Source organism: Neoarius graeffei, chromosome 10 (genome assembly GCF_027579695.1).
Source record: "Neoarius graeffei isolate fNeoGra1 chromosome 10, fNeoGra1.pri, whole genome shotgun sequence".
Lineage (NCBI taxonomy): Eukaryota > Metazoa > Chordata > Actinopteri > Siluriformes > Ariidae > Neoarius > Neoarius graeffei.
In genome coordinates this window covers 81,299,580-81,326,325 of record NC_083578.1, presented here as the reverse complement: position 1 = coordinate 81,326,325, position 26,746 = coordinate 81,299,580, and the positions used below count along the sequence as shown (strand labels likewise).

At 40.1% G+C, this 26,746-nt stretch overlaps 1 protein-coding gene across 3 annotated transcripts in view; it reads left to right on the top strand.

Annotated features, from left to right (window-relative positions):
* gripap1 (GRIP1 associated protein 1) overlaps positions 1 to 26,746 on the top strand; it is a 259,951-nt gene that overhangs the window by 41,985 nt on the left and 191,220 nt on the right. For all 3 annotated transcript variants that reach the window (XM_060932398.1, XM_060932397.1, XM_060932399.1), the window contains exons 8-14: positions 9,185 to 9,227; positions 9,310 to 9,380; positions 9,656 to 9,703; positions 9,828 to 9,859; positions 14,646 to 14,693; positions 14,824 to 14,923; positions 25,673 to 25,750. In XM_060932398.1, the coding sequence (XP_060788381.1) occupies positions 9,185 to 9,227; positions 9,310 to 9,380; positions 9,656 to 9,703; positions 9,828 to 9,859; positions 14,646 to 14,693; positions 14,824 to 14,923; positions 25,673 to 25,750 (420 nt within the window). The remainder of the gene's footprint in view (positions 1 to 9,184; positions 9,228 to 9,309; positions 9,381 to 9,655; positions 9,704 to 9,827; positions 9,860 to 14,645; positions 14,694 to 14,823; positions 14,924 to 25,672; positions 25,751 to 26,746) is intronic.

Genomic DNA, 26,746 nt, shown 5'->3' with positions numbered 1-26,746 from the left:
CACAAAATGAACGCATGCTGTGCCATCATGGTGGTTTAACGTTAAGCTACGTAGCTAGTCAGTGAAGCTCCACCTGACATGCTAGCAAACTCTTTTCAAACTTGAAATCATATTGGGTAGCGAACGCAACTAGAAAAGAAAGATTTCTACGTTGTTTGTTTATTTGGCAAGATTATGCTAAAACGTATATTTCTGAAAGGACTTCAGATAAGTTAACATTATTCATGTTAGCGTAACTCCGTTTTTACATGCTAACTAACAGTGTCCAAGTTAACTAGCTATGTGTTAACGTTAGCCATGGACAAGGCTACACTGCTGATGGTAGTAACACACGTTTGTGCTGAACTGAACACCCAAGAGATTCTTTTAAGCTGGGAAGGGTGTCAAAACAATCCAAATCGAAGTGTTCAGAGCACAGGACGGATGTTGGTGAGGGCTCCCACTTGTCACGAGTGCGCCTGACTTGCTTCACCCACTTCGCATGCAGCTCGGGATCTCTGGGAAACTTGAATAAACTTACCCCATCCTTGTGGGTTTTGGAGCAAAAGCCGGCAACACAATGCGAAGGCATAATAACTTATATATATATATATATAAAAATAATAATGTCTAATAAAAATACTAATAATGATAAACTGAACACCTGTCGCATCAACAACAAACTGGTAAGTTAGGAGGAAGGTTCTTTCGCTGACGTCATATAGCTCCTCCTCCTCCTTCGTCTCCTGGGTGCTGCAGCCCTGTCAAATTTGCCCAAATAGCCGCGTTTTTTATCATAACTTGTAAAATAGGCGCCTTCATGAATTAATATATGGATCATCGGGAATTACTTTTTATGTTATAAAACATCGCCAAAGATGTCAAAAACGTGTCATCAGCACTTTAAGTATTAAAAGTACATTTTCTGTCAACACATTCTGTTACTGACACAACGCTTACAGTACCTCATGCCTCTGAAGCAACCTACTGGATGATTTTGTGAATTCAGAAAATGAACGCATGCTGTGCATCATGATGGTTTAACGTAAAGCTAGCTAGTCAGTGAAGCCCCACCTGACATGCTAGCAAACTCTTTTCAAACTCAAAATCATACTGGGTATCTAACGTTACGAGAAAAGATTGATTGATTATTTGGCAAGATTATGCTAAAACCCATTTCTGAAAGGACTTCAGATAAGTTAACGTTCTTCATATTAGCGTAACTCCATTTTTTTTACATGCTAATTAAGTGTCCAAGTTAACTAGCTATGGTGTTAACGTTAGCCGTGGACAAGGCTACAGCAACTTGACGGGCAAATCCATAGAAAGTCATTTGACTAACCAGACCGCATAGCTATTGCAACGTTACCGCTAGCTCTGAAAGCACAGACAACTTCGTTGCAAGCTTTCTCTTGGAATAAAACGCTTATATACTTCAATATGCTTCCGCAGGTCGGGCGGCGAGTTTTTGTAGGCCGTGATGTGGTTCGTTTTTGGCAAACAAAGCAAACATTCAAAACGAAACGACTCTTTAATCCCTTCTAGGTAAAGGCATGAGTGCGTGCGTTCTCCAGAAGAACCGCCTCCTTCCATTCTGCCATCAGCTGATCATGTTTAAATAATGTTGCTGAGAAATCACTGAATTTGATTTTATCCAGTTTATGGATGTGACGTGACCCTAGTGATTTACTGATCGGCTGTCTCAGTGTCACCTGCGAAAAAACCATCATGTTTTAGAAAAGAAAAGAAAAAACATCCGCTTTCGAAGCTGCTTCATAGTAACGAGGACCTTGAAAAGTACGATATTTGTCTTTCAAATGTAGTGAAGTTAAAGTCATAAGTTTCCAACAAAAATACTCCAGTAAAGTACAGATACTCAAAAAGTGTATTTAAGTATAGTACTCAAGTAAACGTACTTCGTTACTGTCCACCTCTGCTCTTATGTATTTATCGTTCTGTTCTGTAGATGTTCGAATGTAATAGGGTAGTCACACTTGAGCCGGAATGCCGTCAGAATGAAAATTCTTCGTATATTCCGGGATATTCAAAGCGCATTCTAAAAATTCCGACTGCATCCTGAGTGCATTCCAAACATTTGGCCGGCCCGAATGTTTTGCTCATGCTCAAAACATTCAAGGTGCATTCGAAGAGCAGAAATATCGAACGGCATTCGAAGTGTATTCTGACTGTATTCTAAATATTCTTAAGGCTTTCAACAGCATTCGAAACATTCTGATCGCGTTCGAGGGAAAAATCGAAATGGCAAGCCACTTCAAATGCCGCCAGAATGCCCCGAATGAAAATTCTTCGGATATTCCAGGATATTCGAAGTACATTAAGTATTCGAGCTGCATTCTTTTTGAATTCTTAGACGTTCGAAACATATTTGGCGGCTATTCCGGGAGCATTCTGACTGCATTTGAGGTGAATTCGTACTGCATTCGAGGCACCTTCCGACCGGACTTCGGGTGGTATTCGGGCAGCAATCGAACCGCACTTGTACGGCATTCGAAGTGCATTCTTAATATTCTTACTGCATTCTGGCAGCATTCTAGGTATTCCTACTGTGTTCCAACTACCTTTGAACTGCATTCGAAAGCTAATACACACAGAATGTGCAAGAATCATTCAAGGCGGGTTCGAAGCGCATTCTAAGTATTCGAACGGCATTCTTAGGGTGTTTTCACACCTGGTCCCCTTTAAAGGAACCAGACTCAGTCCTCTTTTAAGTGGACCAAAAAGTGGACCAGCAGAAAAAGAACTCAATTCTTTTTGTGTTCACACTGTGAATTTATTACAAAGAGGACTGGGTTCTCTTTCTGGTCCAGTTAAGCTTTGATGGGGCCCCCAGTCCTCTTTCTGTTCACACCAGGTCCTCTAGAGCCCTCAGACCCCCAGTGGACGGAATTCTGGGTAATTTTCTCTTGAATCAAAATGTCTGCTGCCATGCTTGCCCTGCTGTATTCTTTGATCAAAATAGTGCGGATTAAAGAAAATAAATTTATTATATTTTATATTTATATATACACTTGTGTTCAAAATAATAGCAGTCCAACACGACTAACCAGATCAATCACTGTTTTTGGTGGAAATTATATTACTACATGGCAAATAATTTACCAGTAGGTGTAGTAGAGTCATAGAAAACCAACAGACCCAACATTCATGATATGCATGCTCCTGAGTCTGTGTAATCGAATAATTAAGTGAAAGGGACGTGTTCAAAATAATAGCAGTGTGGAGTTTAATTAGTGAGATCATTCATTCTGTGAAAAAACAGATGTCAGTCAGGTGGCCCTAATTTAAGGATGAAGCCAGCACATGTTGTACATCCATTTCTCTCTGAAAACCTGAGAAACATGGGTCGTTCCAGACATTGTTCAGAAGAACAGCGTGCTTTGATTAAAACGTTGATTGGAGAGGTAAAACGTATACTGTAAAGAAGTGCAGAAAATGATGGGCTGCTCAGCTAAAATGATCTCCAGTGCTTTAAAATGGACAGCAAAATCAGAGAGACGTGGAAGAAAACAGAAGACTACCATTCGAATGGATCGAAGAATAGCCAGAATGGCAAAGACTCAGCCAATGATCAGCTCCAGGGTGATCAAAGACGGTCTGAAGTTACCTGTGAGTACTGTGACGATTAGAAGATGCCTGTGTGAAGCTAATCTATCGGCAAGAAGCTCCCGCAAAGTTCCACTGTTAAAAAAAAAAAAAAAAAAAAGACGTGCTGAAGAGGATACAATTTGCCAAAGAACACATCGACTGGCCTAAAGAGAAATGGAAAAACATTTTGTGGACTGATGAAAGTAAAATTGTTCTTTGTGGGTCCAAGAGCCGCAGACAGTTTTTCAGACCACCCCCAAACACTGAATTCAAGCCACAGTACACTCTGAAGACAGTGAAGCATGGTGGTGCAAGCATCATGATATGGGGATGTTTCTCTTACTATGGTGTCGGGCCCATTTATCGCATACCAGGGATCATGGATCAGTTTGCATATATCAAAATACTTGAGGAGGTCATGTTGCCTTATGCTGAAGAGGAAATGCCCTTGAAATGGGTGTTTCAACAAGACAACGACCCCAAACACACCAGTAAGCGAGCAGCATCAGGGTTCAAGACCAACGAAATGAAAGTTATGGAGTGGCCAGCCCAATCCCCGGACCTTAATCCGATAGAAAACTTGTGGGGTGACATCAAAAATGCTGTTTCTGAGGCAAAACCAAGAAATGCAGAGGAATTGTGGAATGTTGTCAAATCATCCTGGGCTGGAATACCTGTTCACAGGTGCCAGAAGTTCTCAGAAACCGTGGTTAGACAACTAAATATTAGTTTAGTGATTCACAGGAATACTAAATCCTTAAGATTTTTTCAGTTTATACAGTAAATATTTGGAGTTTGTAGTGAAAAATGCAGACACTGCTATTTTTTTGAACAGCCCAATGTTCATTTTCCTTCATTTTCTGTAAAGTAATTAAAATATTCATACATTTTTCTTCATGTTTTGATGTAGAATATAATGTGCATTGTTCCCAATGCATGGAAATAAAAACTATTATAAGGATTTTGAGCTTTACTCACATTTTTAAACACACTGCTATTATTTTGAACACAAATATATTAGTGCTGTCAAAAATGTCGCGTTATTAACGCGTTAACTTGACTCAATTTTAACGGCGATAATTTTTTTATCGCGAGATTAACGCTCTGTGACATGATGTAGGTTATTCATAAGCTTTTGAAACTGCCAGGAACTTGGAACAGAAAACCGATTGCAGCTAGACTGTAATGCCACACCCCGCACAGCCAGAGTCCTCTGCCCTCCCCCCAAAGAACCAGTGCGGGCAGGGCGCGCTAGTAGAGATGGGATTTATGGCTCTTTGATGGGATCCGCATCTTTGTGATCCGTTCTTTGAAAAGAGCCGTTCAAAAGACTGGCTCATTTTAAATATTTATTCAGTTTTAAGAAGACAGCGTCTAAAGAAGCCAGATCCCTCTGAACTGTAAACTCAATGCTATCCCAGAAATCCTTCCTGTAATATGCAAATTTGGCCGCCTCTGATTGGACAGCGCGACGCATCAACAGGCAGAAAGTGTAAAAGTACAAAATGTGTTAAGTGAGCTGAAACAGTAAAGATCAGATTCAATGCAATATTTATCAACGAACAACTTAAAGTTAATATAATAGTGTACTTTATATTGTAATCAAGCATGTCAAGCCTACCGTCACTGTGTAACCTGTCTCTCTGAGTTGTAGACTAACTCAAACAGTAGATCACTTCACTCATGGTTCTTTTGCCAGCCCCGGTGTTCGGCTTAGGTTTCACTTTGCAGTGGCTGTATCAAGACGTGTTATGCTTTGCAATATAAAGCAAGCCCATTCACGTTTTTATGCTGATAAGAGAATTACAACGGTTTTTCATGTGACAAAAATGTGCGATTAAATTGCGATTAATCGCGACTTAACTATGACAGTCGCGACATTAATCGTGATTAAATATTTTAATCGCTTGACAGCACTAAAATATATATATATAATTGTGGCCGACTCATCAGTCAGTAAGTTCAGAGAACTGTAAAGCGGCTGTGGTAAGTTCCAAAAGGAAGTTGAGTTTCCCCTGCTACAGTCACGTGACCAACTACGGCAAATGAAGAAGGTTAAACTACAGTGAAAAAGGCGAAGTGAACCCGGTGCGCTTTTGGTTCACAATGCGCAGATTAGGCGAACCGTACTGAGACCACCTCCTGAGGTGGTCTCAGTTCGGTTCGCTTTAAAGGGGTCTGGGTACGGTTGGAGTGTTCACATATGCGCAAAAAATGCTGAGTCATCGATCTGAGTTCGGTTAGATGGCTGAAAGGGACCAAGTGTGAAAACACCCTTACAAAGCTGTAAGAATGTTGGTCAGTTTGAAATTCCTGCCCGAATGTGGCACGAATTTTGAAAAATTTTTCATTCCGGCTGATTCTGTTTGATTCCGGATAAGTGTGACAGGGCCTTAAGGCAGTGGAGCGCTGAGAAGAGGGGAAAAAAATGTTAAAATCTCACTGAAGCCCGAAAGCAGCACCACTTTAATGCATTTTCATTTTAAACCCTGTTCATGGAAAGCTCCTAAACTTTATTAGATCCTATATAGTGGTAATGCGTGTTTTATAAAAATACAGGCAATTTGTATAATAGATTTACTTTATCATAGTGAAAAGGCACCAGAATGAGGCTTCAGTGAACGACTGAGTCACAGGTAGTGTGAACTGAAAAACATACTAAAGTCTACTTTTAAACTGGGCTCATATTAGTCACTGGGAGATGTGCGTTTCTGTCTGATGGATTCGCATAAATGCGCTTTTGACAGCTACGTGGGAGGCTCGCACTCTTGAGTCATGCCTAAGTAGGGGTTGGACGATGTGACCAAAATATCAGGGTTTCAGGATGCTTATATGATACCAGTTACACTACCATTCAAAAGTTTGGGGTCACCCAGACAATTTTGTGTTTTCCATGAAAAGTCACACTTTTATTTCCCACCATAAGTTGTAAAATGAATAGAAAATATAGTCGAGACATTTTTCTGGCCATTTTGAGCATTTAATCGACCCCACAAATGTGATGCTCCAGAAACTCAATCTGCTCAAAGGAAGGTCAGTTTTATAGCTTCTCTAAAGAGCTCAACTGTTTTCAGCTGTGCTAACATGATTGTACAAGGGTTTTCTAATCATCCATTAGCCTTCTGAGGCAATGAGCAAACACATTGTACCATTAGAACACTGGAGTGAGAGTTGCTGGAAATGGGCCTCTATACACCTATGGAGATATTGCACCAAAAACCAGCTAGAATAGTCATTTACCACATTAGCAATGTAAAGAGTGGATTTCTGATTAGTTTAAAGTGATCTTCATTGAAAAGAACAGTGCTTTTCTTTCAAAAATAAGGACATTTCAAAGTGACCCCAAACTTTTGAACGGTAGTGTATGTATCATGATGTGCAAGATTCCTACCAAAGAGTAGAAAACTATCAAATCTGCTTCCAGATTTTATAATTAAAACCTAAAAAAATTATAAAGATTTCCCAATACCCACAATATTTCAGAGAAGTGTATTGCAACAAAATTTATCACAATATCGATATTATCATCATCATCGTTATATCTCCCAGCCCTTTCAGGCTAACCCTCAGCTTCTTTCTAAAATATGCTGGTAATAAAATATTAGCTGAAGGTCAGAAATAATCAAAAGGAGATAACAGGGCTCTGTGTTGTCATGTTAAATATTTGTTAAACATTTTTGTTAAATGTTTAATGGAATTTCCTGGCGTGTAGCTGAAAGAAAGAAGGAAATGAAATGGTGACTTATTGAAAGGAAGTATTGTGCTAATTACTGGTTGCTCGCTGATATTTGGAAATGTTTAACAAAAATCACTGGTGCATATCAGAGCGGAACCGTCAGGGCCTTGTAGGCTTTCAGAAAAGGCCCAAACGTATCAGCGTTTGAAATATATTTAATTTCTTTCATTTTTTCATAATTTTATTGTAATTATTTTGTTCCAATTCTAACTTGGCCTCATTTTCTATCAGATTCGTTTCAGAAATGAAAGGGTTACTGTCCTGAAAACATTAAAATAGTTATCCAATGAGATTTGTTTGTTTGTTGTGTCTAGGCTGAGAAGAGTTTAGAGCTGCTCACTCCTTGGTTAGGACTTCATTACCGGGACAGAAGGCCATGGCAGTGTATGTTTATGTAGTGACAGATGAATTAACTAATCAGATTTTGATTTATAGTGGGCGGGACCAAAAATTTATCACCCTCTAGCTTCTCGAAGGTCACCATGAGCGTAACCGCAAGTCGGCGCCGTCAGCGCAGCAGGTGTAGCGTTCATCAATAGTGTTAGCGAATGCTAATAAACCGGTCAAGCCAGTGCTATCGAGAGCAAATAGCACAGGCTAACGACCGAGAAACTGAGATTTATGTCTCCAGACTCTTCTTCCACGCTGCACGCTTGCTACAGTATTTTTCACTCAGACTTGCGTATTCATTTCCCTGTGCAATTTACTGAGTTGCTTTTAAAATCAACATCGACAGCTACACACAACGGAGCGACCTGGCAGCCTGCCGCTAATCCCTTACAAAATCCTTTGCCTTGTTGCTTTTCTGGTGTCTGGCTAAGTTTAGAGTCGAGACTTGAGCTCAGCCAAATAGTAACAGTTCGCCATGGGTGCATACATAGTATTTAAGGACGCATACAATTGTTTGTTACTTTGCAGTGCCACAAAAAGATGTGTTATTTAGCAGCTGGGAGGTCCGTATCGTGAAATACCGTGACCGAGGTCTTGAAAGTACTGAGCGAGGCCCTCTGGGCTGAGGTCAGTATTCAAGGCCGAGGTCACGGTATTTCACCATACAGACCGACCTTAAGCTAGTAAATAATATATTTATTTTTTTCTTTACCAAATTCTAACAGAAAACGAGAGCGCCTGAAAGGGAAAACCGAGCCGAGCCGCCATTTTGAATCCTCATTCACGGCTGGAATGCAAATGGCTTCCTCCTCGGTATACAAGTGCACTTCCATGGCAGGAAAACAACTACATTTTGCCGCCTATGTAGTCCCCTATTTATACAAATAGGAGTCATTCAGGATTCAGCCATGTTTTTGCTCGGCGTTAGCAACAGTTAGAGGTTTTTAGCTTTCTCCTGAAATGTTTTATTTCCATGCTGTAAAATTAATGCTATTCTCCTGAGAAATGCTGGCGAAAATTTATAAGATTTTTGATAATCTTATAAATAAATCTTATAAAAAAAAAAAAAGATAAATGTTGACACAAAGTTCTACTATGTTTGTTGTTGTGAACGAGCGAGTTGCCAGAGGTCCGTAACCGGGGTCTGTACCGTAGGATACGGACCCGCTTGCCAGCCAATCAGAGCGCAGGATTTGATGGAAACCGGACTGCGAAAAAAAATCAACTCTATTTATTTATTTTATTTTCAGGATAGTTCATGTGGCTGCCAGATTTGTAGACATGTCAACTTCTGGGTTTTTAATGATGTGTTGTCACAGAGTGGGTGGGGCTTAGTCACTTTCTCACTACATTTTTCTAATTTTAAGATATGAAAATTACATATCAGATTGTCAAAAACTGCCTGTGTTTAACATTAGCGTGTGTGCGCGCGCGCGTCTTCACCACATTTCTGTCTCTGCTTTTGATCTGCAGGTAAAAAGTGTCAGTCTGGAGCAAAGAGTAAACGAGTTAACCGGTAAGCTGAGTCTTTCTCACTGCTAGTCTTGTGAAGGATCAGTTTTCAGTGTCTTACGTTAATAAATGTCTGTTCCTTCCAGAGGTGGAACTGAAGCTTCAGACAGAGATGGAGGAGAAGCGATTACTGAAAGAGCAGCTCCAGGCCCTGGAGGTAAACACACACGCACAGGAAATGCAACATCTCACAGGTCCCAGTGATAACATCATGTGAGCAATGTGTGATTATCTTGTGCGTTCTTGACGTATTTCTTTTGCACCTTCGAGTTGATGAAGCAAGATAAATCTCCAGCTTTGTGTTTCTACTCTAATGGATTTCTCCATTTTCAGTATTAAAGTCATTAATAGTATGTCTTACTTTTTGTTTGTCTGTCTGTCTGTCTGTCTGTCTGTCTGTCAATTTATTTATTTATTTATTTATTTATTTAGGCATCCAAACAAGCAGAGCTTGCAAAACTTCAAGAAGAGAGTGCGAAGGTAAGCGTAAAACTGCTGTAAAGTCTGAGCGTGTTCACTGAGAGTCATGTTAACAGTCATTATGAATATGTGATTGATTTTTTTATTTATCTATTTTATTAATTTATTTATTTCATATTTCCAGCTCTTTGACAAGTTGAAGAAAAAACAGGAGAGGTAAGAACCATGTACCGTTTTTACTTTTTTATTTTTTACTTTTTTTTAAATAATAAGCCCTTTCATCCTCGATGTCAATGTTTTTTTGTTTTTTTTCCCCTCTTTTTTTTTTTTTTTTTTTTAAATATAATTGGAATTGAAATGGCGCATCCTGTTTTAGGTCAAAATTTACATAATCCATTTAAAGAGGAGCATATTTAAACTGAACAGGATTACAGCTTATGAATTTTGAGCTTTGCACTCCTTTAGCGGTCTTTTAAGCATCCTTATTACATGATGATCCCGACAGTGAACACTTGTGTGGGCGTTTGTTTTATATCCCCCGCTGGCCGAAAGGCCCGAAGGGGGATTATGTCGTGGTGATGTCCGTCCCGGGAAGGGTGCTCACCTTCTGAAATCAACTCCTCTCACAGTTTTTGGAGGAATTTCACGAAACTTGGCAGGATTCTTTGTTGTATGTCTGTAATACGGATATAATAATTTCGTTCAATTCGGTCGCGTTTTACCAGAGTTACAGTCCTTGATTTAAGAACCTTGTACTTTCACAATTTCATGAAGGTGTGCTTCCATTCTGACTTCAACTCCTCTCTCAATTTTCAGACGAATTTCTCAAAGCTTGGTAAACGGCCTTGTTACATGATGGTAATATGTATATTGCGATTTTAATTTAGTTTGTGAAAAGTTGACCAGAGTTTTGACCCGTGATTAAATAACTTGTACTTTGACAATTTCATGAGGGAGTATGTTCTTCTGAAATCCGCTCCTCTCACCATTAGTGGAGGAATTTCACCAAACTTGGCAAAAGGCATTGTGGTATGTCTGTAGTAGGCATGCTGTAATTTCGTTTAATTTGGGCAAATTTTACCAGAGTTATGCCCTTGATTATTAACAAACTTGTACTTTGGCGATTTCATCAAGGGTGCTTGCTTTCTGAAATCAACTTCCCTCATAATTTTTTTTTCTTCCCTTTTCTTAATCCCCCGCTGGCCGAAAGGCCCGAATGGGGATTATGTCGTGGCGATGTCCATCCATCTGTCCTGGGAAGGGTCCTCACCTTCTGAAATCAACTCCTCAAACAATTTTGGAGGAATTTCACAAAACTTGGCAGGATTATTTGATGTATGTCTGTAATATACAAATTGCAATTTCGTTCAATTCAGTCGCATTTTGCCAGAGTTATGGCACAGTTGCTAGCAGGGGATTTTTATTTATATTTTTATATATATATATATATATATATATATATATATATATATATATATATATATATAAAATATACTGTATATATGAGAGAGAGCGAGACGCACATGTACACAGCGTTTTGCTGGTTTGAAACGAATCCTGGTGTGTTGTCCCGTTCGTGTGGTTTGTTTGGGCTAGTGAGAATACAGCAATAAAACAAAAACAGATTTGACCCTGAACTGACCTGATGATCAAACAAACATGGTGTGTTTTGAGTGTGCAGCATTTTATTTAATTTTTACGGAAGCCGAGAGAGGCCCTTCATATAATCTTTTTTTTTTTTATTTTTTTTATTCACCTTGTTATCCCGAGATAACGACATAATTAATTCAGGATCTCGAGAAAACAACACAACTAATTCGAGATTTCGAGAAAACAAAACCGTTATTCCGTGATCTCGAGAAAACAAAACCGTTATTCCGTGATCTCGAGAAAACAAAACCGTTATTCCGTGATCTCGAGAAAACAAAACAATTATTCCCTGATCTCGAGAAAACAAAACAATTATTTCATGATCTTGAGAAAACAGCTGAGATTTCTAGCAGAGCTGCACCCCCCTGTGGGTCAGACAACGAAGACTTGGAATTGGCGGACATGTAACAGAGCAGAAATGGCTTTTTACGATGCCTTGAGAGAGAGCGGGGTCCCAGAGGAGAATTTTGAAATTATCCCTTATTAAAAGACTTGATGCAATCTCTCCCTGTGTCAACCCCTGATCAAAATATTGCCTTATTAGGTGATCGATTATTCCAGACATTCTAATGACCAAAGTTGCGTCTATACAGAATGAGAAATAGCCCCAAAGTCAGCATATCACAAGTCTCTTGGCGCACCTGAATGAACCATTTCTCAGCTGTTTACTCGAGATCATGAAATAATTGTTTTGTTTTCTCGAGATCTCGAATTAGTTGTGTTGTTTTCTCGAGATCCTGAATTAATTATGTCGTTATCTTGGGATAACAAGGTGAATAAAAAAAAAAAAGGATTATATGAAGGGCCTCTTGCGGCTTGCGTATAATTTTTATTTATTTATTTATTTTTAAATGCGCACTTGGCAGTGCTCTGTTTACGTTTTCCCAAATTCCCGAACAGCGTTCCTCATTCAGCAGTCTTGTAGTAAATGCATGTGAATTTCTGAAAGCCAAACTGAACTAAAAATCCTCACCAGGTGTGCAGAAGTTTCAGTGGTACTGGTCTTCTTCATATCACTGTGCATGCTGATGAATCTCAGTCACCATGCGAGGTCATGAGTAACGTTTAGTGACGCTCACACAACTCCATAAAAGGCAAAAACACTTAAATGACGACTAAACCATTAAAATGTGCCTCCCATCCACTAAATCTTTGAGTAATAGAGCTCAGCCATTGCAATGTGTCAGCTGCCAAGTATGCCACAGGGTGCCATTTCTTTTGTCCTCCTCATATAACCCAATGATTCAAGTCATTCCTTTGAAATGGCTTCATAAATTGGTCGTTAAATATGTAAATAAGTCTGTAATCTGTATACTTAAGACTGTAGTAACCGGTGTATTTATAGGATTTGAAGCCGATCAGGCAGGTTTTGTATTGGCGAGTCTCCTGATATGAAAATTTACACAAACTCACGAGTTCTTGTGGGATACGAGCATTTTTCCCGAACTTGCTGACTTTTCATAAATGCCACGTTTCTTGTGTCCAAGCTCTTAGGCCCTGGTCACACTACAGCTCGTGATGGGTTTGCGAATACTTGGTGATGGAAAATTGGTAGTATTGCCACCAATCGTGTGAGGCACAGCGAATGTTCTCAGAGCTTCGCGAGGATTTTTTTTTTTCATGCATTTCCACCTCGTGAGTGGCCAAAAGCATTGCGAAAATTTTCAGTGCATGCATTAAAATTTGGTGGCCATGTTTTCGTTGACAAACTAAGCAGCAAATACTTACGCATGGGTTTGGGAATACTTCACGAAGCTCAGGGAACTTTCTTCAAGCCTCTTGAGATGTATTTCTCCTGAATCCATGTCCCTGATGCTCGTAGGAGCATCATCAACACAGTAGCTTGACATCGCCTAACCTTCACCTAGACTTGAAAAGTGCATTTACATTCGGGGATCCTTCAGAGCACGTTGTGCGTGCACTTGGGAGCCAGCTGTTATGGGAAACACCTGATGCTGATTTGAGCGCAGTTAGCACGTGCATAGAAGGACACTGTTTTCACAGAGACTTTGCAAAGTATTCTGTCAGGTATGCGGCGGCGGATGGATGTAAATGCAGGAAGAGTGTTTACTAGCAGGCATGATCTTTACAAATATACGCGTGCTGATTGTGCTCAAATCAACATCAGGTGTTTCCCATAACGACTGGGTCGCAAGAGCATGCACAACGTGAGCGTGTGGCGGCTCGAACCGCGCCAGACTCAAGTGTGCAAAGGCGTGAGAGTTAAGTGTTCGCCTGCTGTATAACCACAACTTTTAGCTCACCTGTATATCGCCATGCATTGCCAAAAAAATGCCTGATTTTCATCGATAACCCGTCGCAAAGCATCGCAAGCTGTAGTGTGACTGTAGCGTTATGATAAATGCTCTTGTTTCCAGTTCATTAGTCTTGTTAGACAGCTAACTTTTTTTTTTTTAATAACTTCATGGATGCAAACGGCGTGCCTTTTGGCGGATGCCGACTTTTTCACGGCTGTCTGGGGGACTTGTGTGAAGCGCACAGATCCGATGAGGTTTTTTTTTTTTTTTTCCGGGGGGCGTTCGAGTGTCTGATTATAATTTCATCAAAGTAAATTCTGTATTAAAATGACTAAATAAGCAAATGCTGTTACAGTCCATGAAACAGGAAGTATGAGAAGAAAACAGTAAATCAGAAAGCTGCGCACGTAAAGCCAATTACGTAACTTGCGTAACTTGCGTTGGACTGATGAAATCCTTGCGCGTGCGGTGAAGTGCAGCCAGCAGCAGATAATGGCGCGCAGCCAATTGGCTTTACGTGCGCAGCTTTCTGATTTACTGTTTTCTTCTCATACTTCCTATGTTTCATGGACTGTAACGGCATTTGCTTATTTAGTAATTTTAATACAGAATTTACTCTGATGAAATTATAATCAGACACTCCAAAAAAAAAACCCTCATCGGATCTGCGCGATTCACACAAGTCCCCCAGACAGCCGTAAAAAAGGCGGCATCCTCCAAAAGGTGCGCCGTTTGCATCCATGAACTTGCAGTGTAACTCAACACCAAACCGAATGTATTATTAATATATGGGAATGGGAAATTACTTTTAATGCTGACAAACTACTTTTTTTTTTTTCTCCCTCTTCAACATCTTAACATTTTGACTTGACAAGGCACCGAGTGTGTCTCTAATGTCGTGTTGGTGTGGCTCAAGTGCACAGTTAGCGACGGGTGTAATGGCTCTGAACAGGAGGTGTTCGTTGCTCTCTGTCTCTTGCTCAGTTAATGAAGGTCGCTGCCGTGAGGCTGCCTGCTGGGCACTGAGCCTTTAACTCTGATGTTATTTCTGTTTGCTGGGCTTTTCAACTGCCTTCATGGTCTTCTTCTTCCAGCTTCCTGCAGCTCCAGAATGAGAAAGAGGCTCTCTACCACGACAGCAGGTGGGTGACGGGGAGAGTAATAAAATACACACTTATTTCTATTTCGCGTTTTTAAACGACTGTGTTTTCATTGATGTTATGGTTGTTATAAACTGTTAATCTTTTTTTGCGTTTGTGTGATTTGCGCCAGGACAAAAATAGACGAGATTCAGCAGCGCAAAGAGGATGAGCTGAAATCCATAAACCTACGTGTGCAGAAACTACAGTCTGATTTAACAAACGCTAACCAGGTCAGAGCTGCATATCATGACCTGACGACATATTTATAACGATAAAATAATTGTGTAATCATAATTTAATTTTTTTTCCCTCTCTGTCAATTAAAATGATGCTGTATAACAGTGATTCCCAACCACTGTGCCATGGCACATTAGTGTGCCGTGAGAGATCATCAGGTGTACCGTGGGAAATTATCCAATTTCACTTAATTGTTCTGAAAATTATTATTTATTTACTGCAAATAATTTGTCTTCGTTCGTCTATGCCATCGACGTATAGTGACGGGCAGAACAATTAAATACTCTTCCACTAGATGGCAGCAGGTAGCTAATTAACCTGTGTATCTACCTGTTGCCATTCAAACAATAGAGTTAGTAATGCTTCGGGTGTGACAGCAGTGATAGCGATGGATAAATATTTGAAAAGAAAAAGTGCACAATCCAAACTGGGTCCTGGAGAAAATTCTGACCCAGATGAAGGCCCTAGTATGAGCAGAGGTCAGAAGAAAGCAATAAAGGTGATTTTCCACAACCTATCTATGCGAGCCGGGCTTTTCAAGCATGACTGCTATAAAAACTAAAAAAAAAAAAAAAAAAGGAGAGAGACTCAGAGTTGTTGAGGAAGATCTTTTGTGTGTGTCTTTCTTCAATTCCTGCAAGTATATCAGCTTTGTGTTCAACTAAACAGGCCCAGGTTTCACACTGAGTAAATAAATTGAGACTAGATGATCATTATATTTCATTATATGTACACTTTTTGTGACATTTTTGTTTGGTGGTGTGCCTTGGGATTTTTCGAATGTAAAATATGTCCGTGGCTCAAGAAAGGTTGGGAAACACTGCTGTATAAAGACAAAAACAGTGGTTTCTCCAACTCTGTCATCGCAAGCATGTGCTCATGTTCACCTCTCCAAATTAGGGGTGGGGTGATTTATGCTAAAAAAAAAAGTCACGATAGTTAAAGATATTCTTCAGTACATGATCATGTTCTACAGGACTGAACAAACTGCCAGGTTAAAAAAAAAACCCTATACACTGATTTTATTAGTTCATGTATGAAGAAAAAATAAATTATTTTAAATAATGAATTAAATATTCTGTACAAAAATTGAATGTAAAATCTTCCCATCAGAGTTTGTAATGAGTGAAAAATATTAAAATAGCATTTAAAATACTGTAACGTTAAATGTAAATTTAAAAATGTTACAGTATTTTAATATTTTTGACAGTTAAACTGATTTTACATTCAAGTTTTGTACAGAATATTTGAATCTTTATTATTATAGTCTTTAACAACTTGGAGCCTGTCTCTCCTCTTGGAAACCATTGGGCAGCTGAAACCTTCAACTGGGCCTGCAGTCACCATCCCTCCTCGTCTCATTAAAGACGACATTGGAGCCAGTATTTTAGCCATTATAAACAGCAGTCTTGCATCAGGCGTTGTGCCCAGGCATTTTAATCATTATCCAGCCTTTAATTAAGAAGCCTAATCTGGACACTTCAGTCTACTCTAATTATCGGCCTATATCCAAGCTCCCATTTTTGTCTAAATTGTTGGAGAAAATTGTATTTAAACTAGGGCTGTCAAACGATTAAAAAATTTAATCGCGATCATCTCATTATCTCTAGCCGCTTTATCCTTCTACAGGGTCGCAGGCAAGCTGGAGCCTATCCCAGCTGACTACGGGCGAAAGGCGGGGTACACCCTGGACAAGTCGCCAGGTCATCGCAGGGCTGACACATAGACACAGACAACCATTCACACTCACATTCACACCTACGGTCAATTTAGAGTCACCAGTTAACCTAACCTGCATGTCTTTGGACTGTGGGGGAAACCGGAGCACCCGGAGGAAACCCACATGGACACGGGGAGAACATGCAAACTCCGCACAGAAAGGCCCTCGCTGGCCACGGGGCTCGAACCCAGAACCTTCTTGCTGTGAGGCGACAGCGCTAACCACTACACCACCGTGCCGCCTTAATCGCGATTAATCTCAGAATTTCATATAGTTAATTGCATTTTTTTTTTAAATCTATGTAAATGAATAAGGCTTTTAAAGTGAAATGTTACAATTAAAATGGTGAACACATTTTATGCTAAAAGTACTTGTTAAAAACTGCTGGGACAAGAGAAAATGGTAAGGGAGTTTATTCACTCACATACTAGGCAGTACTGAACATACAAAACACCAAATTGGATTTTGTGATGGGATTAGGGAGCTGTAGTCTCAAATATAAAACATGTAGTCACATACTACTGTGTCTCAGTTCAGACATGTGTGACAAAAGAAAATAAAAATGAAATAAAACTTCAATTGTGCTGGAGTTGTATTCAGTCACAGCCTATAGGACTTCACAGTGCTGTGCAAACAAAAATAAATTGCAGTTGGACTTCAATAAAGACATTTAGTGTCATATCACACACTGCAAAAAGTAAAATCTAACCAAGATTAAATATCTTAAATCAAGACAAAATATGCTTGTTATTTGTCTGCCGAGATAATTCTCCTTTCCAGGCAGGTTTTGTGTAAGAGTATTTCACTTACTTCAAGCATTTTTTCCCTCAATTATCTTAATAAGGTATTATAACTTGTTATTGAGATTTTATTACTGGTTATGAGTAAGTTCTGTCTTAACATGAGAATTACCATAATTTCATCGGTGTTATATTAACCATGACAAGTTTGTCAAAGTCAGAATTTCTTATTTCAAGCATTTTATCCTTTCTTTTAATCTCTTAACACAAAACAGATAACTAAATGAAATGAATTGTTGTATTGTCAATCTGGCAACAAAAATAGGCTACAACAGGGGTTTTCAAAGTGTGGGAGAGTCAGCCCCCCCTCGGAGAGCAAATAAACAACAGCGCCCCCCCCTTACAATTTTTGTTGTTGCGATACTTAATGTTCCATTCGTATTTTTAAAAAATGGTTGTTGTACACATTTTTCTTTTTTTCTTTTTCACATTTTAAACATCTGTGCTTTTTAAAACATCTTGTTTTACACATTTTAAACATCTCATAGCATCGTTAGCTAGCACCTCTTGGCAGACAACACACTGTGGCAGTGGAGCATCTTCAGATCCAGTCCATGAAAATCCAAACTTTAAATAATCGTGGTCATACTTCATTCTTTTTCCAGTCCCCCAGGATTCCGCGGTCCTTTTTTGTGATTGTCGTGGGCTAAAATGTCTGATGTTGCGGGGGGTTTTCCAAAAAAATTGCGATGAAAGTTGCGGTGTTTAAGTTTTTGTTGCGATTACATTGCGGGAGGAAGTGAAAGTTGCGAGAAATTGTTGCGATTTTCCCTTTTTGTGATTAAAATTGAGTATGTTAAATATTAAGTTATTACTGAAAAACTATTGATTAAAAAACAAAGACACTGAGAAATGGTCCTATAAACAACTTTACCAGGACTACAAAAATGCAGAAAAATAGGCTTTACTTATCCAAATGCACCTGTTGGTTCAAAAGTTAAAGTGCAGAGAACCTCACAGCACAACATGAAGTTACCTTAAAATATAATAAATGCCTCAGCTTTCATGTAAGAAAAAAAAAACTTAGTACTAGTACTGTGTGCAGGCAGTCTCTCCTGAAGACTAAATTAAACAATAATTATAAACTAATAAAATAAATGGCTCAGGCTTCATAGAAGAAAAAAAAAACAATTTGAACTGAATCTCACAGTATGATGCTGAAGCTGCCTAAACAATGGAAAATAAAATACCATTTTGGCAAAAATGTTGGCATCCATTACTTTCTTGTATTAAGTAAAAAAAAAAATAAAGTGCACACAGTGCTTCACTGTAAACATAACACACTTTCAGTAACAGAATTTAAGCCTACATAAACACTGACTCGCACATCATGCAATGTTGCCAGATACTGCTGACGTTTTCCAGCCCAAAATATGTTCAAAACCCGCCAAAATGCACTTAAAACCAATCTGGCAACACTGCGCGCATGCTGCTTCTCTTGAACGTAAACACGGAAGTAAGGCGGAAGGTAGTTTGTCGACGTCACCTCAAGACGACGCCAACGATTGGTCAAATTTGCGGGAAAGTTGCGGTGATTGGATATAATTGTAACACCGCTCTGAATTCGCGGGGATTGGTTGAATTTGCGCTGAAGTTGCAAATCGCAACATCCTGGAGGCTCTGGGTTTTTTTTGCTTGGCCCAAACTCTGTCTCCTCACTCACTGTAGCTTTAGGTACTAAAAATCGATCCATTTTGTCTCTGGTAAAGGCTCCTCACGTTGCGCCCCCCCGAAGAACTCTGGCGCCCCCCGGGGGGGCGCGCCCCACACTTTGAAAAGCCCTGGGCTACAAAATAGATTGGTTTGTTGTTTTGATTTTGATTTATTTGGCGGTCTCAGTTGGTATAAACACTTACTTAAACAGAGCACACCAATATGCCCAGATGAAATAGTCAAACTGTTGGTTGGGGGACAAAGTATCTAGCATGTTAAAGTGAGTAGTACAAATCTACTTGTTTTTAGTAGTTTTAAGACATCTGTGGGGTTTCTAAAGCTAGATATATTTACTTGTTTTTAAAAATCTTGCCAAGTCAAATTTTCTTGTTCTGTTGGCAGATAATTTTGCTTATTTTAAGTAAAATATTCCTCATTTTATTACTTTTTTTTTCTTGTTTTTGTAAGCCGGGTTTTTGCAGTGCAGTGCTACAGCATACTGAAATCTCACTTTACAAAAGTATTTTAGAACTGCAAAGTGCATACCAAAACCAACTCAATCACACTCTTCTTCTGAAATGAAACTTCCCGTTTAACAGACTTTTCTCCATCACTGACGCTTACTCTTATTGAAGCAGCGTGCGACAAGCCTCAACATGAACTCGCAGGGCCAAATTAGAATTTGCATTAACGGCACTATTTTATTTTATTTTTTTAATCGCGATACATTGAGATCGCATTATCGCGTTAACTTCGACAGCCCTAATTTAAACAGCTTCAGTCTTCTTTAGGCCAAGTTTACATTAGACCGTATCTGTCTCGTTTTCTTCGCGGATGCACTGTCCGTTTACATTAAAACGCCGGGAAACGGGAATCCGCCAGGGTCCACGTATTCAATCTAGATCGTGTCTGGTCCGGTGCTGTGTAAACATTGAGAATACGCGGATACGCTGTGCTGAGCTCTAGCTGGCGTCGTCATTGGACAACGTCACTGTGACATCCACCTTCCTGATTCGCTGGCGTTGGTCATGTGACGCGACTGCTGAAAAACGGCGCGGACTTCCGCCTTGTATCACCTTTCATTAAAGAGTATAAAAGTATGAAAATACTGCAAATACTGATGCAAATACTGCCCATTGTGTAGTTATGATTGTCTTTAGGCTTGCCATCCTTCCACTTGCAAGTGGTAAGTGATATGCGCTGGGATCTCACACACAGCGGCTCAGTCCCGAATCACTGCTCGTGCACTTCACTCGCGCGCTGTGTGAGCTGCGCAGGGCCGGAGTGCGTACCCTCCAGAGGGCACTCGCTGTTCAGGGCGGAGTGATTTGGAGCGCAGGATGCCTGCGGAGCCGAGCGTATCCGTGTATTGGTGTTGCTGTGTGCATGCGAATCGTGTATTGGTGTTGCTGTGTGCACACTAATCGTTTTAAAAACGTTAATCTGATGATCCGCTGATACGGTCTAATGTAAACCCCACCTTAGACACAAATGATCTCCTAGAGCTATTTCAATCTGGTTTTAAAGCTCGTCATAGTACCGAGTCGGCACTCCTTAAAGTTTTTAATGATGTGCTTCGAATCACTGATAGTGGTGACTGTGTGATCCTGGTTCTTCTTGGCCTTACATTTGACACAGGAGATCATAACATCCTTATACATCTTCTAGAACTGTGGGTTGGCATGAAGGGAACGGCTCTTGAGTGGTTCAAGTCTTATCTTGCTGACAGAAGTTTTTCTGTCAGCATTGAGAACACCCCTCCTCCTCAGCACCCCTCCCCTATGGGGTCGATTCTTGGCCCCATCCTGTTTTCCCTTTACCTTCTGCCATTGGGTTGCATTCTCAGAAAATATAACATCTCCTTCCACTGCTGTGCAGATGATACCCAGATCTACATGCCACTAAAGCTCACAGACTCTGTCAGTTATAAAGCTCTTAGATTGTCTTGAGGACGTTAAAGCTTGGATGTCTTTAAATTTTTTAAATCTAAATGAAAATAAAACAGAAGTTTTAATCTGCAAACCTAGTAAGGCCTGTAAAAATAGTCTGGACCTGGGCCCTCTGAGTCCTTTTGTTAAAGACACGAAGAAATCTAGGTGTGATTTTTGACTCAGATTTCAAACTGGAGAAACAAATAAATGGTCAAATCTAGTTTTTTCCATTTAAGGGTGTATTCAGACCAGGATAGTTCGTTAGTTCACTTGCTTTGGTCCGAACCAAATGTTTTTTTTTATTTTTTCATTTTGGTGCGGTTCGCTTTCACACTACATTTTAGTAAGCGGACCAAAATCTGTCAACAAAGCCACGCGCCCTGAGGTCGTTCAGCTATTGGTCAGAAAATGACACACGCACAAAGCGTTAAGTTCAAAAGTAGTCATGGAGGCTTTCCGTGCTGTTATTCTTTTTAATGTCATCAAAGCTATATGTTTTTTCCAGTTTTTACTGTTTTCACAATTGTGAGATTACTATGCTGTTGTACAAGTAATTTATCAACGACGACGACAAAGGGCAAGGCGGCTACGGAGGATAGCGCTGATGAGCGCACATCATGTTGTGACAGTTCTGGCTCTTCACGCAATAGATGAATTTCTTTTTTGCGTCGCTAGTACCGCCACTTTTTGAAAGAATGTCCCTGATTTTAATGTAGGTCTGACGGAGTTTCTTCACTTTTAGCCGACATTGTTCTGGGGAGCGCATGAACCCCTTCTCCTTCATTTTCTCACTGAATACAGCAAACACGTCGGCATTTTTGTGTGTTCTCTCCATAAGCTCAGATATGTGGACATCTGCCCATATATCCACAAGGGTACGCGTTTCTCCCTCGGCCCACGTTTGCCCCCTACTCATTTTTTGTACTCACCTACCACTGGTGACTGAACAACCCTTGACAACCGAAACAGTGTTTGCACTTTGCGGTGGAGTGTCAAGACTCTGTTTCCCATAATGCTCGACAAACGACGGAAGCTCCCGAGGTATAAAAAAGCAAAACTGTCAGATTAGGTCCGGTCTGCTTTCACACCTCCAAAAGATCCGCACCAGGGTTCCTTTGGTCCGGACCGAGTCCGACCTTGCAGCTCGGTCTCGGTCCGCTTGTTTGGTCCGGACCAGAGTTCGGTGGTTTGTATTCAGACCAACCCAAAAGGTCCGGACCAAGGGAAATTTGGTTCGTTTGGTCCAGACCAAACAACGTAGGTGTGAATACGCCCTAAGACTCCTTATCAAGGGTCAAACCTTTTTTATCACCTGGTAATCTAGAGACTGCCATACATATGTTATTTACCAGCTGGGAGGTCCGTATCGTGAAATACCGTGACCGAGGTCTTGAAAGTACTGAGCGAGGCCCTCTGGGCCGAGGTCAGTATTTAAGGCCGAGGTCACGGTATTTCACCATACAGACCGACCTTAAGCTGGTAAATAATATATTTATTTTTTTCTTTACCAAATTCTAACAGAAAACGAGAGCGCCCGAAAGGGAAAACTGACCCGAGCCGCCATTTTGAATCCTCATTCACGGCTGTAATGCAAATGGCTTCCTCCTCGGTATACAAGTGCACTTCCATGGCAGGAAAAAAAACTACATTTTGCTGCCTATGTAGTCCCTTATTTATACAAAATTGAGTCATTCAGGATTCAGCCGTGTTTTTGCTCGGCGTTAGCAACAGTTAGAGGTTTTTAGCTTTCTCCTGAAATGTTTTCTTTTATTTCTTCTTGCTCAGGGTAGTAAAACTCGCTTTTGCTGTGAAGACTGTTGTTATCGCTGTCCATGCTGTAAAATTAATGCTATTCTCCTGATTTATAAGATTTTTGATAATCTTATAAATAAATCTTATTAAAAAAAAATGTTAACAAAAAATGCTACTATATTTGTTGTTGTGAACGAGCGAATCACCAGAGGTCCATAACCAGGGTCCGTATCGTAGGATACGGACCCGCTCGCCAGCCAATCAGAACGCAGGATTTGATGGAAACCGGACCGCGAAAAAAATAAATGCTTTTCTTAGATCCCGCCTTGATTATTGCAACGCACTCTACGCTGCTCTTAGCTGCTCCTCTTTGTCAAGGCTTCAACTCGTTCAAAACGCCGCGGCACGGTTCCTGACCAGAACACGCAAGCGAGAGCACATCACTCCTGTTCTTAAGTCTCTTCATTGGCTCCCTGTGCGCTTTAGGATAAACTTTTAAAATTCTGTTATTTGTTTTTAAATCTCTGAAAGGATTGCCTCCACCCTATATAGCAGCTCTCTTACATCCGCACACATCCATGAGATCTGTGTAGTGTGTATCCCTTTCTGTGTCCTTGATCTGCTTTTAGGCCATATGTTTGACTCTTTACTTAGTTGGACTGTTCAGCACTTTGGTCAACTGTTGTTTTTAAAGGGCTTTATAATAAACCTGATTATTATTATTATTATACTGGTTTACCTCTGTCCGTCCATCTGAAACACCCTTTTTCTCAGCAACCACAAATCATAGCCACTTGGTACGAAACTTCAGCTTGGGGTTCTATACCGCGTGTACCTTTTTCAGGTCTGTCGCACATCGACTTCCTGTTTACCGACTGAATGTATTTACGAAACCTATAGCGTAGATTTACAAAATTTTCCTAACACTTTTCTCAGCAACTACAAATCACAACTGCTTGATATTTGGTCCCGAGCTTCAGCTTGGGGTTCTATACCGTGTATACCGTTTTCAGGTCTGTTGCACATCGACTTCCTGTTTACCAACTGAATGTATTTACGAAACATATAGGGTGGATTTTGACGCTATTTCAAGAAGCAAAATGCTATTTCAGAATGACATTTTACCAGGATGCTGTTTGAAACCCCTGAGGAGAGACACTGCTCTTTACTTACTTGTTTCAGAGTTAAGTATTTGTTGAAGTCAACATTCATAATAAATGTCCTGTTCGTTCGATTGCTCGCGTTCTGATATAAGCGAGAGCGGGGGGGATATGCAAGCGAGCAGTAGCTCACAGTTGATCTTGTTTGTTCATTTATTTTTGAAATTGTTAAAAAAAAATTAAAAATTTTTTTTTTTTTTTTTTACAGTTTCTAAGTAAATAAATTAAAGATTTAAAGATTCTGTACAAAACTTGATTGTAAAATCATCAGTTTATAATTATAATAAAATAACATTTAAAATACTAACGATTTTACATTTACGTTTAACATTTGAATTTTTAAAAAATTATTTTTTTAACACTTAAAAAAATCAAATACAAAATTTGAACATGGCGTCAGGCTCTTCCCATCACTTTTAGATCCCCCCCAATCATGATATCCACAATATCTCAGTGTATCTTGTAGGGCTGTAACAATATGCGTATCGAAATCGCGATACGCAGAGCCACGATCCGTATCGCGATACAAGAAGGCAGAATCGCGGTACACCCTTTCAAACTTCTCCTCAGCCCAAAAACAGAGGCGCTTCCAAACTTCAATTTATGAATACTTTACTTTTTATTTAAATTACATTTTAAACTTACTTAAATTACTTTTATTTTTTATATCTATTAGTAAGTCGTTTTTTCGCCGACCTGCGACAATCTTCTGCGAGTCACGCAACGTCCACACTCGCCACTGGCAGAGCATTCATTTCTTTTAAGCGGTCGCCATTCTGGTTGCGATGCGGGGAGCGAATCTGTAAACAAGCAGCTCATTGGCTGGCTAGGTGTGCCACAAGCCAATCACAATCACTTGACCGGAAAGGCATGCAGTGTTGCCAGATTGGGCGGGTTTAGGTGCTTTTTGGCTGGTTTTGAACATATTTTGGGGTGGAAAACGTTAGCAATATCTGGCAACACTGAAGGCATGTCTGCTTGGGCAGAAGCCTTCTGCGGCAGTTACATTTTGACACGCGAGCAACGTTTCACCATAAAAATTCCGTAATTTCCATCTGTTTTCCGCGATCACAGAAAATCATTGGCCCTATGAGAGTGAGACAGTGAGAGAGCCACCCCCCCAAAAAAAATCTTAACGGATTTACACGATTTGGAAAAATGACTTTTTCAGAACCGAAAAAAACAGAGCTTCCGGCTCAACAGTATTATTTTGAGAAATAAAACAATCTTTGGATATACATTTGTTCATTTTTGCATACATATTACTCATTCTCTGCAGTGGTCTGAATTATCTGTTATTAAATAGTTAATGTAAGTAAGTAAATGTTAATAAGTCAAATTTACTACTTTAAAAAAACATTAAAAAAAAAATCGTGGGCGTATCGAATCGTGGGTCAAAAATCGCGATATGAATCGAATCGTGAGTTGGGTGTATCATTACAGCCCTAGTATCATGGCATAATTTATCACAATATCGATATTATCATCCCAACGCCCAGCCCTACTACACACACACACACACACACACACACACACACACACACACACACACACACTGTGTTTCCTTTGAGTGCCAACTTCACAAAGGGATTGTTTCTGTTACTTGAGTGAAGAGAGAAGGGATTTGTCCACTCACCAGGTACAAATATGTAAGCGAGGGATGGCGTACAAAACCCTGAGCTCTTAATCCATGTCTCGTGTGTTTGTCTGTCTGTCTGTCTGACAGAATGTTGCTGAGCTCAAGGAGCAGTTGCAGAGCAAGCAGAAAGAGCACGAGATTGCTCTCCATGCACTCAAAGATCAGGTAAACATCACGTCTGTTTTCACTGTAGGCCTGTATCTCGTTTTACACGAGGAGGTTCATTCACACTTCACAGCGCTTTACAGTCAAACCTTGGTCTATTGCTCCATTTTAAAGTTCAGCATGATTGATCTTTATTTATTTATTTATTTATTTATATGGTCTGAGGTTTTGCATGAATTCAGCTGGAAGTGGGGGGGGGGGACACACACATAGACAGACAGATGGTCATTATCATAACCATGGCAGCGCAATCGGTTGTGTCTGTTTGTGTTAATGCGGAGAACGATTCCTGTGTTTAATGACTTGATGTCAAAACTTGAATGAATTTCCCGGTTATATAATTTTTATGCAAACTTTTTGACCATATAGGACACGGTTACAGAAGTGAGTTGTTTCTAATCAGCGTCAGGGGAAAAATTTAAGCACTTAAAAAAAAAAAGTTGCACTGTTTTCTGCTCCACTGAAACACGTCAACGTTTCAGTCGGCTGTTTATATGATAACACAGCGTAAGAGACAACTGTCTGGCTGACAGCATGCTGTGATTGAGACAGCTGTTTCTCGTTGTGTTCCGAAACGAAAACTTGCTCAACTTTTTCGCGTCGTCAGGAGGCCTGCTTGTTTTAATGAAGGAGTGTGCTAAAGATTAGCTGAATTATTAAAGATTAGTATGGCTGTGAGGCGTGTTCGGGCTGTAGATTTCTTTGGGATGATGCTCAGTGTCTGTCTGTCTGCCTGCCTAAATACCTGATATGGGCATCGTCACTGTCACTCCTGGGCGAGGGCACCGATCTTAATTAAGGGCTTGGCTGTGATGGGCAGCTCGAAGAGATTAAAACGAAGAGCTGGCCTCTGTGCTTTATCGCTACTTTTTTTTTTTTGAGGTTGGACGTGTGTCTGTTTGACTTCTAAGACTCTCTTCTCCTTTCAGCAGTTTCTTTGGCTTTTCTGGTTTTTATCCCTTCCTTTTTGTCTCGGGCTTGCATCACCTACACCCC